This window comes from Austrofundulus limnaeus, unplaced genomic scaffold, assembly GCF_001266775.1.
Source record: "Austrofundulus limnaeus strain Quisiro unplaced genomic scaffold, Austrofundulus_limnaeus-1.0 Scaffold54, whole genome shotgun sequence".
Classification (NCBI taxonomy): domain Eukaryota; kingdom Metazoa; phylum Chordata; class Actinopteri; order Cyprinodontiformes; family Rivulidae; genus Austrofundulus; species Austrofundulus limnaeus.
In genome coordinates this window covers 169,961-185,126 of record NW_013952456.1, presented here as the reverse complement: position 1 = coordinate 185,126, position 15,166 = coordinate 169,961, and the positions used below count along the sequence as shown (strand labels likewise).

The 15,166-nt window shown below is 42.2% G+C and overlaps 1 protein-coding gene across 4 annotated transcripts in view; it reads right to left on the bottom strand.

Annotated features, from left to right (window-relative positions):
• The window catches only part of znf516 (zinc finger protein 516), a 92,088-nt gene that overhangs the window by 23,573 nt on the left and 53,349 nt on the right, over nt 1–15,166 (bottom strand). For all 4 annotated transcript variants that reach the window (XM_014008924.1, XM_014008925.1, XM_014008923.1 and 1 more), the window contains 2 exons: nt 7,481–9,677; nt 2,946–4,259 (listed from right to left, as the gene is read on the bottom strand). In XM_014008924.1, coding sequence (XP_013864378.1) covers nt 2,946–4,259; nt 7,481–9,254 — 3,088 coding nt within the window. In that variant the 5' untranslated portion in view covers nt 9,255–9,677. The remainder of the gene's footprint in view (nt 1–2,945; nt 4,260–7,480; nt 9,678–15,166) is intronic.

The following is a 15,166-nucleotide window of genomic DNA, read 5'->3' as shown; positions in this document are numbered from 1 at the left end:
TGTGTGTGTGTGTGTGTGTGTGTGTGTGTGTGTGTGTGTGGATGTATGTATGTATATATACAGCGATACAGTTTCAGCTGTGTTTGGAGTCTGTCTTCAACAGAATGAATTCATTTGCTCTGACTTCCACATTTATCACTGGATTTATTGCGTGATCTCGCATTTCCTGCATACACTTCTCGGGCCTCCTCTGTGCTTCGCACCAGAGTGAAGCGGAGTGAACGCAGTGTGAAATGGAGTGGAAACAAATGGAGGTGGTCTGCACAACGCAGCGGAGTGGAGCGGAACTGCATGTAGCGTAACTTGGGGGTGAATCCCTTGACCGTTACATCAAAATGTTGCAGGAAAACCTGCTTCCACCCTCGTTTATCCTACTCTGGGCTCTTGCCTCCCACCCCCATCCCAACCCCATACCACAAACATCAAGCCGAGTGAAGTTTGCTCCAGTTTATTTAAGGGGTATAAGCCATTGTCGTACACACAGGATGTGCCACTCAAATCCAGCAGTGAGATCGGTGTACGCCCACTTGCACTGATATAATCCAAACAGGGCTGTTTAAATGCTAAGCTCAATACTCTAAAACAATGAATAAAGTCAGTGAACCTGATCATCTCAGTCTGTGCATTAATCTGCACAGGGATTTCCTGCATTTTTCTACTTTTCTGCTGCAGGAGAGCAGGAAGAAGGAGGACAGGGAGGTAGAAGAGGTGACGGAGAGTGTCTCTGGCAGCCTGACTGCTGGCCTCTGGATATTCTACTTCTACTGTGGGCCGCCAGCCCTTCTCTCTGACGCACTAATGAAAGACAAGACAGAGCTGGACAGAGAACACAAGCAGTCCAACACACACTCGCACACATAGTACACAGAGACACGGGGAAAAGACTCAGTTGCTCAAAAAAAGGTCACTTTATAGCATGTGACTCAAAGGGCTAAGGCGGATGGTGACGATATGTGCCTGGACGGGTGACAGCGATGTCATGCGTCCGCTCAAGGGGTTGTTGTCTTTGACCCCTGGCTCCATACAGGCCCACTTGACCTCAGATGACACAACAGAAAATGGGTGAATAATACGGATGTTCGGTAATGACCATTTGCAACGCAGCTGGTGGGGTAATTATTCTGTCTCTGCTCTCGTTTTGCCTCTCCTGTTTTGCTCTCCTCATATTCGCATCTCGTCAGGCAGAGCTGTGACCTAAACAGTTTGTGACAGCTTTCTGGGAGAGTAGAGCAGCAGTCCAGGCATGCCTCGCAGACCTGAGAGACGCAAAGGTTCTCTCATGTCTTTCACTGTAAAAATAATAAAAAATACTTAGTAGTTTTGCATTTAAAAGCTCAGGCACATATGGACACACGTGCTGCCCCACATACAACCTGGGACATATGAAAGCACAAGTGTGTTTTTGTTTATTAAATTAATTATCTAATTATTCTTCAAGTATGAAGAACCTGTTAGTCACTCTGGGCCAGGTGCTACACACTAACTCATATAGCTAATGTTCATCAGACCACCTTTAATTTCACTCAAAGGGCCCCCCAAAAAGATGCTGATTTATCAAAATATCAGGAATTTCAAAATGTCTCCTAAACTCCTAAAACAATTTCTCCAAAACTGATTGCGAACGTTCTGTAAACTGTTCTTTTCTGTATTAATAAAATAACTAGAACATTTTTGAAGAAATTCCAAACGCTGCTAACGCAGCTACGCCCCAAAATTCCTACATGCAAAAACGTTCTTTTATAGATCTCACTGTGTAATCCCTCTACCCACCAACACTCTCCAGCTCCTCCTGGGAAAACCTGACACGTTCCCATGCCAAAGAAGATGCACAAACCTTCCAGTGAGTTCTGGCTCTGTCCCGGAGCTTCTTGCTATTGGGATGTGCCTGAAAAACCTCAACGGGAAGCAGGAAGGCATCCAGGATGCACTCTAAATATACAACTGATCCGAAGGAGCGGCGGATCTACTCCAAGCTTCTCCCTCGAAYGAAGGATTTCCTTGCCCTGTCTCTGAGGCGGGATCCTTCCATCCTAAGAAGGAAGCGCATTTCATCCACTTGAACCCTGGATCTTGTTCTTTCAGTCATGACCCAAGCCTCATGACCACAGGTGAGGGTTGGAACGTGGACAAACCAGTAAATCAAGAGACTGTCGACTAAACTCTTTCCTCACCACAACTGACCGAAGCAACGCTCTCATTACTGAGAGTGTCCCATTCCATCCTRCCATCAGTCAAGAACAAGACACCCAGATATCTAACTACTACAACTGAGGCAGACTCCCCCAGACCCGGAGGGGGCATTCCACCGTGGCCTCAGACTTAAAGGAGCTGACTTCACAGGCTGTGAACCGCTCCAACGCATGGTAAAGCTCTTGGACCGAAGACACCACCAAAACCAAATCATTCACAAAAACCAGAGACAAGACCTTGAGCTACCCAAACCAGATACCCTCCACTCCATTTTTTTTGTTTCACAGAAAAAGCTTTGCAGTGTAAACTACATTGTTTGCTGTTTTTTTTCTTTTTTTGTAAATATCTTCTCCATTGTACAGCATAATGCTATGTACTGAAGTCATAGGACACTATTCCCAATCAAGCTGCACATTTTGATTTTTTTACATTTGAGTTTCTTCTAAGGTACCTAGATAAGGAGAAAATAAAAAAGAGGACAGATCTCTTTTTTAAAGGAGTCATGGGCCTAAAGGCAGACTAAACATGCATTTTTTTTTGGATTGTGGGAGGAAAGCAGAGTACCTAAAGGGAACCCCCACAAACATGGGAACTCCCTCAGAAAGTCTCTCAGAACTTCCTTGCTGAGACAACAGAGGTAACTGCTAAGCCATCCTGCTATTTGAAAAACTCAACTGTATTCAGGTACTTAAATGCTTTTAATTCGTACCATTAATGAACAGAGAAAAAAGCTGCAAATGAGAAGCGGTCCATACCTGTGGGTTCCATCAGGACGTTGGCTGCACCCCAGCGGTGGTACAGGGCTGCCAGCTCATGGGGGCTGTAGTTTTTGAGGAAGCTGAGGATATCTGTTGGCATCTCTGGTGTTGCTGCAATTGGCTCCTGCTTCACCTCTTTACGACTGTCTGAAGCTATTGAAGTGGAGGAAGTGGAGGAGGAGGAGGAAGAGGGGGAGGAAAAATTCGGCACAGAGCCTCCATGTGTACGAGCGGTGCCACAGCTCTGCTTCATGGCTGAACTATGAGTGACGGTGCTAGGCTTGGAGGGGTTGGGCCGACCCTGACTGTGGGAGCTTGGCTGATGAGAGAAGCCCTGAGCTCGGCTGTAGTCTGCTGAGAAGCTGTGCTTGCTGGACAGCATGAAGCCCAGGCCCTCCTGAGGCATCACGTACCGGTCGGAAATCCTGGAAGCTGCAGCGGAGATGGGGCTCGGCGCCGAGGAGCGAGAGTGGCTACTGATGTTCTTCTCCACAGAGCCTGACGAAGCCAGAGAGCTTCCTCGAGAGTGCGCTTCCCCCTTGGGTCTGAAGCGATGGTTGTGATCCTCTCTGTGTTTGACGGTGCTGCTGACTGGCCGTACTGGGGCTCGCCCAGCTTGGCTACCTGAAGTAGACGTGGAGCTCCTTGAGGAGGAGGCACAGGGAGCAGATGATGAAGAAGATGCATGACTAACTGGCCTGCTCTTCTTTGGAACCTCGCTGGAACAGACTGGAGGCCGTGTTCTCTGCGTGCGCATCAGCGGAGGCAGTGGTGGACACTCCCTTCCTTCCAGAACTGGTGGCGGTCCGGTCCGTCTCCGGGAGGAAAACGAGCCATCTCTGGAGCCCTTTGAGTTGTTTTTAACAGCCCACTTAGGAGCTAGATTGGAGCTACTGCTGTTGATGCGGTGAGCCACAGTCTGGTGCATCCAGAGCACCTCGGGGTAGCGGGTGGAGTGAGAGCAGAAGGAGCACTTGTGGCTAGGAAGGCTTTTCCTGTCTAAAGGTAGGGAGTTCATGTCCCTAATGCCCCCAGCCCTTACACACAGATCAACAGGGATCATGTTGGGATCACTGGGGGAGGAACGAGCTGAGAGGTAAGCATGAGATGACTTTTTAAGCCCCTGAATCAAAGTGTTCTTGAGTTTGGGGTAACCACTGGGGGTGCCTTTGTCCAAGCTGGAGGTGAAGCTGGGAACAGGGCTGGTTGTGTCTTTGGTGGCAGCTGGGTGCTGGACATCAACATGAGTGAAATATGCTTGAGAATCTGTGGTGACAAACTCACACAGGTTGCAGATGTAGGGCTTCTCATCTGTAGGGCAGAAAAACAATAAAGATCAGAACAAACAGTTTCTAAGCACTTCTCACTAACAGAGAGGGCTGCACCTCAGCCAGCTCTGACAGTCAGGTAATTTCATCAAGATGTAGTTTCAGTAAACAGCCACCTGGGGGCAGTGTTGTCTGCTATTTTGATATCCTCTAGAATCAATTTATATTTGTAGAAACTTTATCCTAGAATAAAATACGTTTTGGCTTACCTAACAGAAAATTACCAGTAAAACACAAGACTCAAATAAATGACAAAACTATAACATATTAATGCTCTAAAAATGCAACTTTTGCTTAAAAATGCTCTTGAACCAAGTGAGGAGCATTTCTTCTGTTAAGTTTTTTTAATGTTTTGATGATTTCTTGTGGAAATTTGATGGTAAATATTGAGCTGTATGTAACAGCAAAAATTGTAAGTGATGCAACTTCATCTATATGACACTTTTTTAACACAAGGGCTGAACAAATTAAATCACAAAAAAAACATTTAAAACGTAACTATTCAATAAGGTAATGGTTAAAAGTTTAATAAAYATAGAAAAACAAGCATATTAAAACATGTACGCATGAAACAGACAGTTAAATAAATAGATTATAACATACTGTACTAACTGTAGGCTGTTTCAAAGATGCGTTTCAAGCTTTGTTCAAAAAGCAGGGTGTGTTTCCATGTCCCAAACAAGAAGCTAATTCCAGAGCAATATTTATGTTAGGAAACAATAAACAGAAAAAATTAACTACCATATTTAACAATTTTAACTAAATTAGCCTCCGGGTGTTTTTCAAAACCAGAATCGAACCACCAACTTTCACAGTGAAGGAGCACAGTCAGCCACTTTAGGCCTGTGGCCCTGACCTCTCAGCTCACGAAGACAATAGAGAGAATCATCCTCGTCCACCCAGATCAGTGTTGTACTCCTACAGTTCACTTACCAACCTAGAATAGKGGGGATGATGCTGTTGCCTACCTGTTTACCTGGGCACTGTCTCAGGAGCACTGTGCGAGTCATGTTCTTTGACTTGTCAATTCTTTTAACACCATCCAACCTTCACTGCTGGGAAGGAAAATGGAGGAGGCTGGTGTGGAACAACACCTGGCTGTGTGGACCACAGTCTACCTCACTGACAGCCCACAGTATGTAAGTCTGAAGGGCTCTGAGTCATATATAGACAGTAGTCTGCAGCATGGGGGCTTCCCTAGGAGACACTGATTTTGCAATTCTTTTTAGCCCTTTTCACGTCAGACTTCATCTACAACGTCAGTGTCTGCAAACAGAAGAAGTTCTTAGATGACACTGCCATTGTGGGCTGTGAGAACAAGCAGGAGTACAGGAGGGTCATCTCAGACTTTGTGGTTTGGTGTGAGCAGAACCACTGATTGTAAACCCTAGCAAAGTCAAGGAGCTTGTGGTTGATTTCCGTAGGAAACCCTCTACCCACACCTTGAGATTATGGACTCATTTAAGAACCCGGGCCAAAGTCAGCTGCACTTGTTGAGTAGACTGAGATCCTTCAGTTTATGCAGGGCTCTACTCCATACATTTTATTACACTGTGGATGTCTCTGCAGTGTTCTACCCCATGGTGTCCTGAGGTGGGGTCAGCATGGACAGTGACAGGAAGAGGCCTAACAAACTCATTTAGGAGAGTCAGCTCAGTCCGGGGCTGCCCACTGGAATCTATTGAGGAGGTGGCAGACAGAAAGATGCTGGCAAAGCTATCGTCCATCATGGCTAACTCCTCCCACGCACCCCAAAATTTTCACTTTATGCATTTCTTCAAGAATGCTAGGTCTTTTATTTACATTGGATTAACAAATGAAAATATTGTTTTCACAACATTGGTTGAATGTATAGGCTGTGGGTGAGTGGTTAAGGTAGTCCTCCTCTAATCAGAGAGTTGGTGGTTCAATTCCCCACTATTCAGTCACATGTTGGAAGTGTTCCTGGGCAAGACACTGAACCTGCCCACCTCAGATGTGTCCCATTAGTGTATGAATGTGATTTAAAGCACTGATTAGTTTCTATAGATTGATTTGTACATGTTAGCTTTGCAGAGATCTAGTGATGAATGAGTGTGTGTGAGTGGATAAATGAACACACAGATTGTAAAGTGCTTTGAGTATCCTGGATGGATAGAATGGTGTATATAAGTACAGTCCATTTACCATATATATATATATATATATATATATATATATATATATATATACTGTATATAGTGGTAAGGAAAAGTAGTTATCTCGACTTCATTCTGTGCATTGATAGAGAAGGAGCTCTCTGTGTCAGTAACTGTCCTTTAATTATTCTACTCTTTCTGATATTGTCATTCACACAATAAATTAGCTGGATGTTGTAAACATAAAAATATATACTTTCGCAACTAAGACCTGAAACAGAGAGAATACACTCATATTCACACAAAGACACAGGGGGTGAGGGGAGTTTCCTGAGACAGGAAGACCTGAAATAGCACACAGCTCGATCAGGCCTGCAGAAATGCTGCTGCTATTTTTGAACATCTGTACCAGCTGGGAAGAACAAGACAATCACAACAAGTCTGTGCTATCCTCTATCCTGACCAATGCCTTTATTCTGTTTTTGAAGATAAAAATGAAAAAATAGAGTTATCAAAGGATGTATTTACGACAGTATTTGGATGCAGCACCTTTTCAACAGTGCAGCTCACACTGATGTAATGTTGAGATTTTGCCACATAGTGGCTCCAGTTCCCATTTCATGAAGCTGAGTAGACGCTTCTTCACAAAGCACCTTTCATTAACAGATGTTTTCTACGGAGTTAGAGCAGCATCAAGTTGGAGGCTTGAAAAAAAGGGCTGTCACTGAAAAAACCCTACAGAGTCTGCTCTGGTGGTAACAATATATACTTTTACGCTAAAAAGCTGAGTCAGTACCATAAAAAATAACTAAAGGTAGTAGCATTGATGATGTTAGTGAGTGACTGTTATAAAAGCTAAACTTAGTTGAACAGCAAAACTACATAAATTAGTTGATAATAGAAGTTTGTTTTCTTAGGAATACTGATAATCAGTTGGTGGCAAGTGGTAAACAAGCTTCAGTTTCCAAATTCTTGAGTGAGGAAACCTGATATTTTATGGTTTATATGTCAGTCCCTCGAGATCGAGTTTGTATTGTATATGTGCATAAATGTGCATAAAGAAGGAAAAAAGAGCTTCTTGACTAACCTGCAAGCTCTCCAGAATTTGAAGTACCCATCTCAGAAGCCTGTTCTCCCAGGGTTGAGGCAGGGGGTGAGTCTCCGTACCCTGGAGTGCTGGGTCTGCTGGCGGAGCCTGACTCCGGATCACTGGCAGGGCCCCATTGATTGTCCCTTGTGGTTCTCTCCTTGTCTTCTAAAGATCCCCTGCCTCCATCCTTCCTGTGGACCCGTTGATGGACAATCATCTGGTGACGACTGCGGAACGTCTTACCGCACTCAAAGCACTCGTTTCCCTTAGAAGAGGAGGCTTGGGACTGGGATGGTCGCCGTTTGTCTTGGCGACTTGAAGGTCGGTACTCAGAGTCACTAAGGCTCTCTGGTGTCCTGTCGCCGGATGAGGTATGACTCCCCAACACTGAGTTGCTGCGTCTGCCTGAGTTTCGTTTTTCTTGCCGTTGAAGGACATATTGACTGCTCTCCCTCTCAAAAACCACAGCTGCTTCAGGAGGGCTGTCCTCCATCATATTTCCTCCCACATAGGAGGTCTTGTAACTAGGCTCCACTGGCTCCACAATCTTTCCTTTTGTGGCCAAATGCCAGGCCTGGTAGCTACAAACTGGATCCAGCTCTAGAATTCTTTGACCGAGAATCTTTTTCTCATTGTCCTCCTCTTCATCAAGAGCCTTTTCTTCAACACACTGGAGGTTGAAGTATTCAAGGAAACGTCTCTTAGCAGCCGGTGAGCCCTCGTCATCACTGGGCCGGAACCGGATGGGAGACTTTCTGGCAAAGTTCTGACTGTGAACCTTATCATGAGCTCTGAGGCTTTCTTTGCTGTGAAAAAGGTTCCCACATTTGGAGCACATCTGATAGACAGAGGTAACAGAGGCAGTAAAAATATCAGGATCCTGGGCTACATCATTGATAGTGGCTGGAGGCTCAGCTGACTCTGCTTTTGAGCGAGATCTGGATTTGGTATTGTGAGTTTTCATGTGAGATTTGAGAAACCAAGCTTCGCGGAACCTTCTCCCACAGATTCGACAGCAGTGGTCGAGTATTCCAGCATGTTTCTTCATGTGTGATTTCAAAAACCAGGCTTGGGTAAAGACCTGGCCACAGGTCTCACAGGCGAACATCCCATCGCCCTGGGCTTGCATGGCATCAGACTCAGTAACATCATCTTCCTTAACAGAGAAGGTATCATCTTCTGCATCTGCTGTTATGTGGACCTTCTCTATATGGCTGAGAAGCTGATCTTCCCGCTGGGCCTCATAGCCACAAAGACGGCAACAGAAAGGCCGTTGGTTGGTCACGGCTTTTTCTCTCTTCATGCTCCGTGCAGGCATTTTCCTGCGGCTTTCTTCACCAGTATCCCCATTGACCACCTTGTTACAGGCTGAACTGCTTTTAGTTGGACTGGTGCTTCCATTGAGACCCTCTGAAACTTTTGTCTCCTCCTCCTCGGCCCCACCCTCTTCGTCCTCATTGGAGTGGTGGCTGGACAGCGTCCCCAGTTTGTGGCTGCGGATGTGGACCTTGAGGTTGCCCTTCTGAGAAGCCCTGTGGTCACAGTAGGGGCACTTGTAGGGGCGTGAACCTGTGTGGCGTCTCATATGCTGAGATAAAGAACTAAGGAAAGGGAAGCTGCGTCCACAGATGTTGCAGTTGTAAGTTCCAGGGATTTTGTCATCTTCACCATCCATCTCCATTCCAGGACTGGTTTTCTCTCCCATCAGTTTCTCCTTCTGACCTCCTCTCTCGGTCTCCATAACCTCCACACTGTCTCTGGGATTCATCATAGAAATGAAACCAGCCTGTGTAGCTGGTCGTTAACAAACTTAGCAACACTTTAAAACTCTGCTATCTGCGGATGTACATCTAGGGATGTTTTTTGTCTTTTAGCTCGTCAGCTAAAACCTTATGAGCCTTCAATCATCTGATGATCAATCAAGCCCACTTACTGGATGCCACACTCTTCACTGAGGTAAATCACAGAAAGCTGCATATCATTAACGTTTTTTAGACAAACACTGGCCTTGACTAGGATAATAAAGTGAGACTGCATCTTTTTGCCAGAATGACACGGACACTCAGTGCCATCATCATATCAGCTGAGTAAAGTTAAGAGGTACAAGAGAAGCTGATCCACAACACTTCAGCTCTTCAGTTTGTTGGCTCCTTCATCCTCAGTTATGATCACAGTGAGCTCCTTATGGCAGAACCTGCAAAGTTAAAAGAGACAGAGAGAAAGGTGAGAAAAATGTTTGTAAAATTATCATTATTTTAGAAATATTTGGTCTTAGACAAATTGCTACTTGAAAATATGTGGATCAAAGTGCATCATATCATTAATCCACCTTACAGATAATTTAAAGATGATTTAAATAGCAGGTAAATAAGAACCCATGATAGGGGATTACTTTTCAGAAACTGCATTTGCAGTGTGGTACTTGTGAAACCATAATATTGTACTTTTATAGCTAAGGCAAAATTTATTTCTTTAAAGTCAAGTACCAGTATGTTACCTTATTTACAGTATAACTTGTTCAATAAACAGATATATACCCAGCTATAAAATAGGTATAATGATTTAGGTTAAGACAGTTTATTATCCTGTGCATTAGGTACACACTGCTATTGATGTATATGTGTGTTTAAACTGTGATTGTGCTTGAGCGACGCACGACAAGGGGGGGCCGTGGTGATGCCACAGCAGCTGATTCGACACTTTACACAATCGGGGTGGTAGCTGAGGGGGAGTGGTGGTGGAGGAGAGGGGGCATTTCTGTTCACATCAGCAAGATCAGCACTACCACCATATTCCCTCCCCACTCTGGCCTCGCGCACCCATCTCAACTGACACTATCACATGACAGGGATCTCAAGTACACAACAGGAAGTGGCTCTTCAGACAGTTTGCCTTTCTGTGTTTCTCAAACTGGAGCTGAATGGGGTCAAGGAGCRAGTCAAGCAGAGAGAGGAGTACAGATCGACACACACAGACATCTTTCATTCCACCTTTATTATGTTCACTAACAAGGAAAGTGCCTGCAAACACAATCTGTGCTGCTGCCAGAATTTGTACACTCAGCTGTATTGCACTGCACATTTATGCTGTAATCATTGGGTTAAAGGTGCTTCAGTTATACCTGTCGGCTCAGTTAAACATCTTTTATGAGGACAGCTTTATTGATCAAGATGACAAACGTATTTCAGAGGAAAAACCGACAACTAAATTCCCATCACAAAACCTGTGAAACATAAAAAGAAATTTTCATGGGAAGCCTGCCCGAGTGCGTTGACTATATGAAATGTGACTGACAACATTATTATAGGCTATTACATAAAATGTCAGAGCCCATAAGCTGAGTTACTGCCAGGCTCTAATTACGAGTGGATAATTGATCATAATCATAAGAGGATAAGGTGGTGGAGGAGGGAAGGTAGTGCAAGAACAATCATTTGTCTTTAATTCTTGCACTGAAAATGACTACCCCACACCAGAGCTTTTTATCTTTCTAGAATGATATAGGCTATTGAAAACCACCTCAATGGTACACTGTGGGTCCTCCTGGAGGGCTTACTGAGCTCAGGCTCCCACTGAACAAGAAGTACTCAAACCACAAGTGCAGCTTTGGCTGACACTTTTAAAATATGTTATCAAATCCAGACCTCATACTGTCTCACTATTCATTTTTGCATTAAAGTGAAAGATTTCTTGTGAAAAAATAACAATCAAATTAGAAATGGCTCTGTGGCTGTCAGTCAAATAGTCCACTTTTGTCCAAATTAATAAATGAACTACTGTTAGGTGATTTTACTCACATTTTTTCATGATCACCAGAAGATTAACCTTTGTCTTTGGAGTATTAGAATTTTTTACAAAATCCCTGTTCATCCTGTGAAATTTGTTAACATGTGCWAAATAATCAAGCAAGCAYTGATGWCATTTTWAAATAAATCTTAATGTTTTGGATGATTTCTGAGTTGTTCCCAAGATTCACATCTGTAAAAATATTTTTTACCTTTTTTTTTTTTTTTTTTTTTTACAAAATTGATTGGAATTTGGTCCTAACATTCATGACTTTTTTCAGGATATTTTGTCTGAATTAGTTTCTTCTGCCTATAGGTTTTTTCAAACTAACTATTTCAACCTATTTTTAGCTTGCCAAGTGTGAATTTAATTTTTTAGATGTTAAAATGTTCAGCTAGTTTAGAAAATTATAGTTATGATTTATTTAGTAAATCTTGTATTTTATGTAAAGTTAGGTTTAACTTTATTTACTATCTTATAAAAAATAAAAAAATCTTCAAATCTCTAAAAAACACAGGACTTTTTGAAATCTGCAATATACTTCATTTTGATGATTTAGCTCCTTTTTTTCTCCTTTTAGTATTTAGCTTTTTTAACTAATTTGAGTTTTTGTTAATTTTAGGTTTTGTTCTGACTGTTTTAACTAACAAWTTAATTTCAGCTTCTTCAATAAATAAAGTCATTCAGTTCTCAGTATTCACTCAGCTTTTCCACAAAAAGTGTGTTTTTTCCACTTGAATTTATTTCAAGCGCCTGACTCACTTTTAAACATTATCAGGTTAAATTATAATTTGCTATCTTATGAGAAAAATATCTAAAAGATCAACTGTTTACCTGTTCAGTTCAAGCTTTTGTCTGATTTTAGAGGTAATTAGAAAACAACTTGCACAATAGTTGATACACCAAAGCAGCCACTGGGTGGCAAAAATATTAACCTTGAACTGAATCCCACATTAACAAGAGACAGAACAAAAACAGCCTCTGTGATTACAAACAGAAACTAATTCTTAATTTTCCACTGAGCATTTTTTTACAACATCAGTCACTTGTTTTACAGTTGTTGTTTTTATGTATATAAAACTGTGTTCTAGTTGTGAACGGTGCTTTAATTAGGTAAAGCAGTAAAAACACGTCATGGGTAAAGGCAGAGCCACATTGTGACTAACAAGTCAGAGTCCTACAGATGTATGAAGAAGAATTCACCTGAAGAAATGTGTTGATCCATGATCATCATCTGCCACCAAAGGGCAACAAGGGAAAGCTAAGCAACAACTCACAAATTAATCATCCACAACTAATTCATATGGCCACCACAGCAGGATGACCTTAGAAAACACAAAAATGGCTTTAGTTTAGCCACTTTATTGACCTGACATAGTAGTAGGGTAGCAGTCGAATGTCACATACAGTACAACACATACTCAGAGCACTGATTGCATGTGAACTCATGTGGTACTCATCATTCCTGAAATCTAACTGGCCACTCAATGTGCCACCCCAGTTCATGAACATCACTGCATTTGGCAAAGATGCACAATTAATGTAAATGAGAACACATCATTATGGGTTTGTATATTCACTTTGTAAAGACACAAATATTTTATGACTTATCCAATTTTTCCGTCCAGCCATTATCTATACTGGCTTCTCATTTCCAGTTCATTCATGTCTATGTTGAGCAGTCACTGTGCGAGAGGTGGGGTACACCCTGGACAGGTCGCAAATCCAGAGTTACCAACTAATCTAAAACTGTCAGGAAGTTATGTTCCAACATAGGTACTAGGCTCAACAAACAGAATAGTTTACTTTGTTTGTTCTGTCACCCTGAAAAAGCCTTGGCTGTTCTTAGCCACCTCTTGCATCAAAGCCTAGCTCTATTTCTGAGCAGAAGATAATCTCAATTTAAAAGTCTGGAATGAAAATCAGCGGGTGATATGCATTCCTTTGAGGAATTTTATCAAGTCTCTGTCTCATTCCGGGGAGGAAAACAAACAACTCTGTGTAATTAACAATACAGATTACCAGGTGTTGATGAACACCAGTCCAACTCTGTTCCATCTGTTCCCATTCTAACATTCCTTGATAACTCAAAGTCATTTCTTGTCATTCGGCTGCTAAGAACAGGGGATAATGATCTTATTTAAATGGCTTGGTCACCAGTGGTCAAGGGGGCTGGGATGGGATTGAGAACAGTAAGCCTGTCATCCACCAGACAGTCACATGTGCAAACTGAAATGTAATCAGATTTAACCACCAGAAGGGAAACAATACAGGCTTCCTCAAACATGGAGGCTAAAGACAAAAAAAAGATAAATTGGCTTTAGGAGGGACAAACCGTCCTCGATAGATGAGCAAGATTATCATAAAAGTCATCAAAAAAGCTAAGAGGTTTTAAAGCTGATCCACTTGAGCGTCATTGACATCCTGCAGCTAATTAACCTCCCATACACACAGGAAGAATTAAGAAAATGTTGCTGAAGTTGGTCTTTATCTCTTTCTGTCAAAATGTGAAAAGTGGGCAGTAATAGCTTTTGTCCTTGTTTGTGTGTGCAGTTATCTGTTAGCAAAATATTTCCTGAACCGATGGACAGATTTTAAGGAAACTCTTAGAAAGTAGTCAGTGGCTGTACATCTACAAGTTTGTAGTCAACTCAATTCAAATCAGTTTGTCGTTTTTTGCAAACACAAACTTGGCTATGACCCAGTCAGTTAAGCTAAAACTGGATGTGTAAGTAGTAGGGTTGGGCATAATCGTACTGTCTGCAATTAATCGTCAGAAAAACATTAATCGATTATTTTTTGGCACTTGACGATTAATACGATTAAAGCCACCAGGCAGAGTCTGCTCGGTGCTCCTCTCCACTTCAAATATAACGAACATTTAAACAAAATTTCTGTAATTTATTTATCAACACAATTTAAAATTTGAAGTCTGTGATTTTGACACAGTTTGAAAAAGTTTTTTACGAACAGCAAATCTGTCCCACTAAATTGGTCATGTGACTAGGACATAAGGGTGTCCAGGGACTCCAGGGGATTAATCGTCAAATTAATCGTTGTCGGTTAAACACCACAATTAATCGTGATTAATTTTATTGCTAATATCGCCCAACCCTAGTAAGTAGCTGAGACCCATCCTCAAGTATTACTCTGAGCAGTAACCAGTTGCACACAATCTTAATTTAAGCTTTGCCATTAACTATTAGAATYAAGTCTGTCTGTCTGTTAGCAACATACCCTATGAACTACAAGACATAGTCCAATGAAATGTTCAGAAAGGAAGTATTTGGTGTACATCTACACCTGATAATTAAACTCATTCAAGATGGCTGCCACAGCTAACTAAACTAAACCAAGCAATATAAAAATAACTATGACTCAGTCAATTTTTAAGACATTAAGCTAACCTTTGGTGCAGTGACTGTTTTAAGTCATTCACATCATATAATTCCAGCACTATAATTCTGTAGGGGTCACCTCGAGTCAAATTATCAAGAAACTGTCTTTGACTCTCAGTCCTCTGATTGGCCTTCGAAGGAACAAAACTCTGTTCCACTTAGAACTGTATTTAGGCCATGCCAGGYAGYCTTAACCTCAAAGAGGCATTCTCTTTCCTTCTAAATCAGATAAAAAACAGAAKAATCTTCTCTTATTTGATTTATTGTTCTCTTAACTGAAAGTATTACACATTTTGATAATCAGAGAATGTTTATCAAAGTTACAGGAGAAGAGAGGACAGATCTCTTTTCTCCCTCAGTATGATTTCAGCTATGTATGGTTTTTTTTCTGCCCACTGTTAAGTCTTGATAAACATCGTCACTGTCTGAACAATTTTGGGTCACAGGCATACTGTTTCTATTCATGTCAATGTTTTGAGGATCTTCCTCGCTGTCAGAA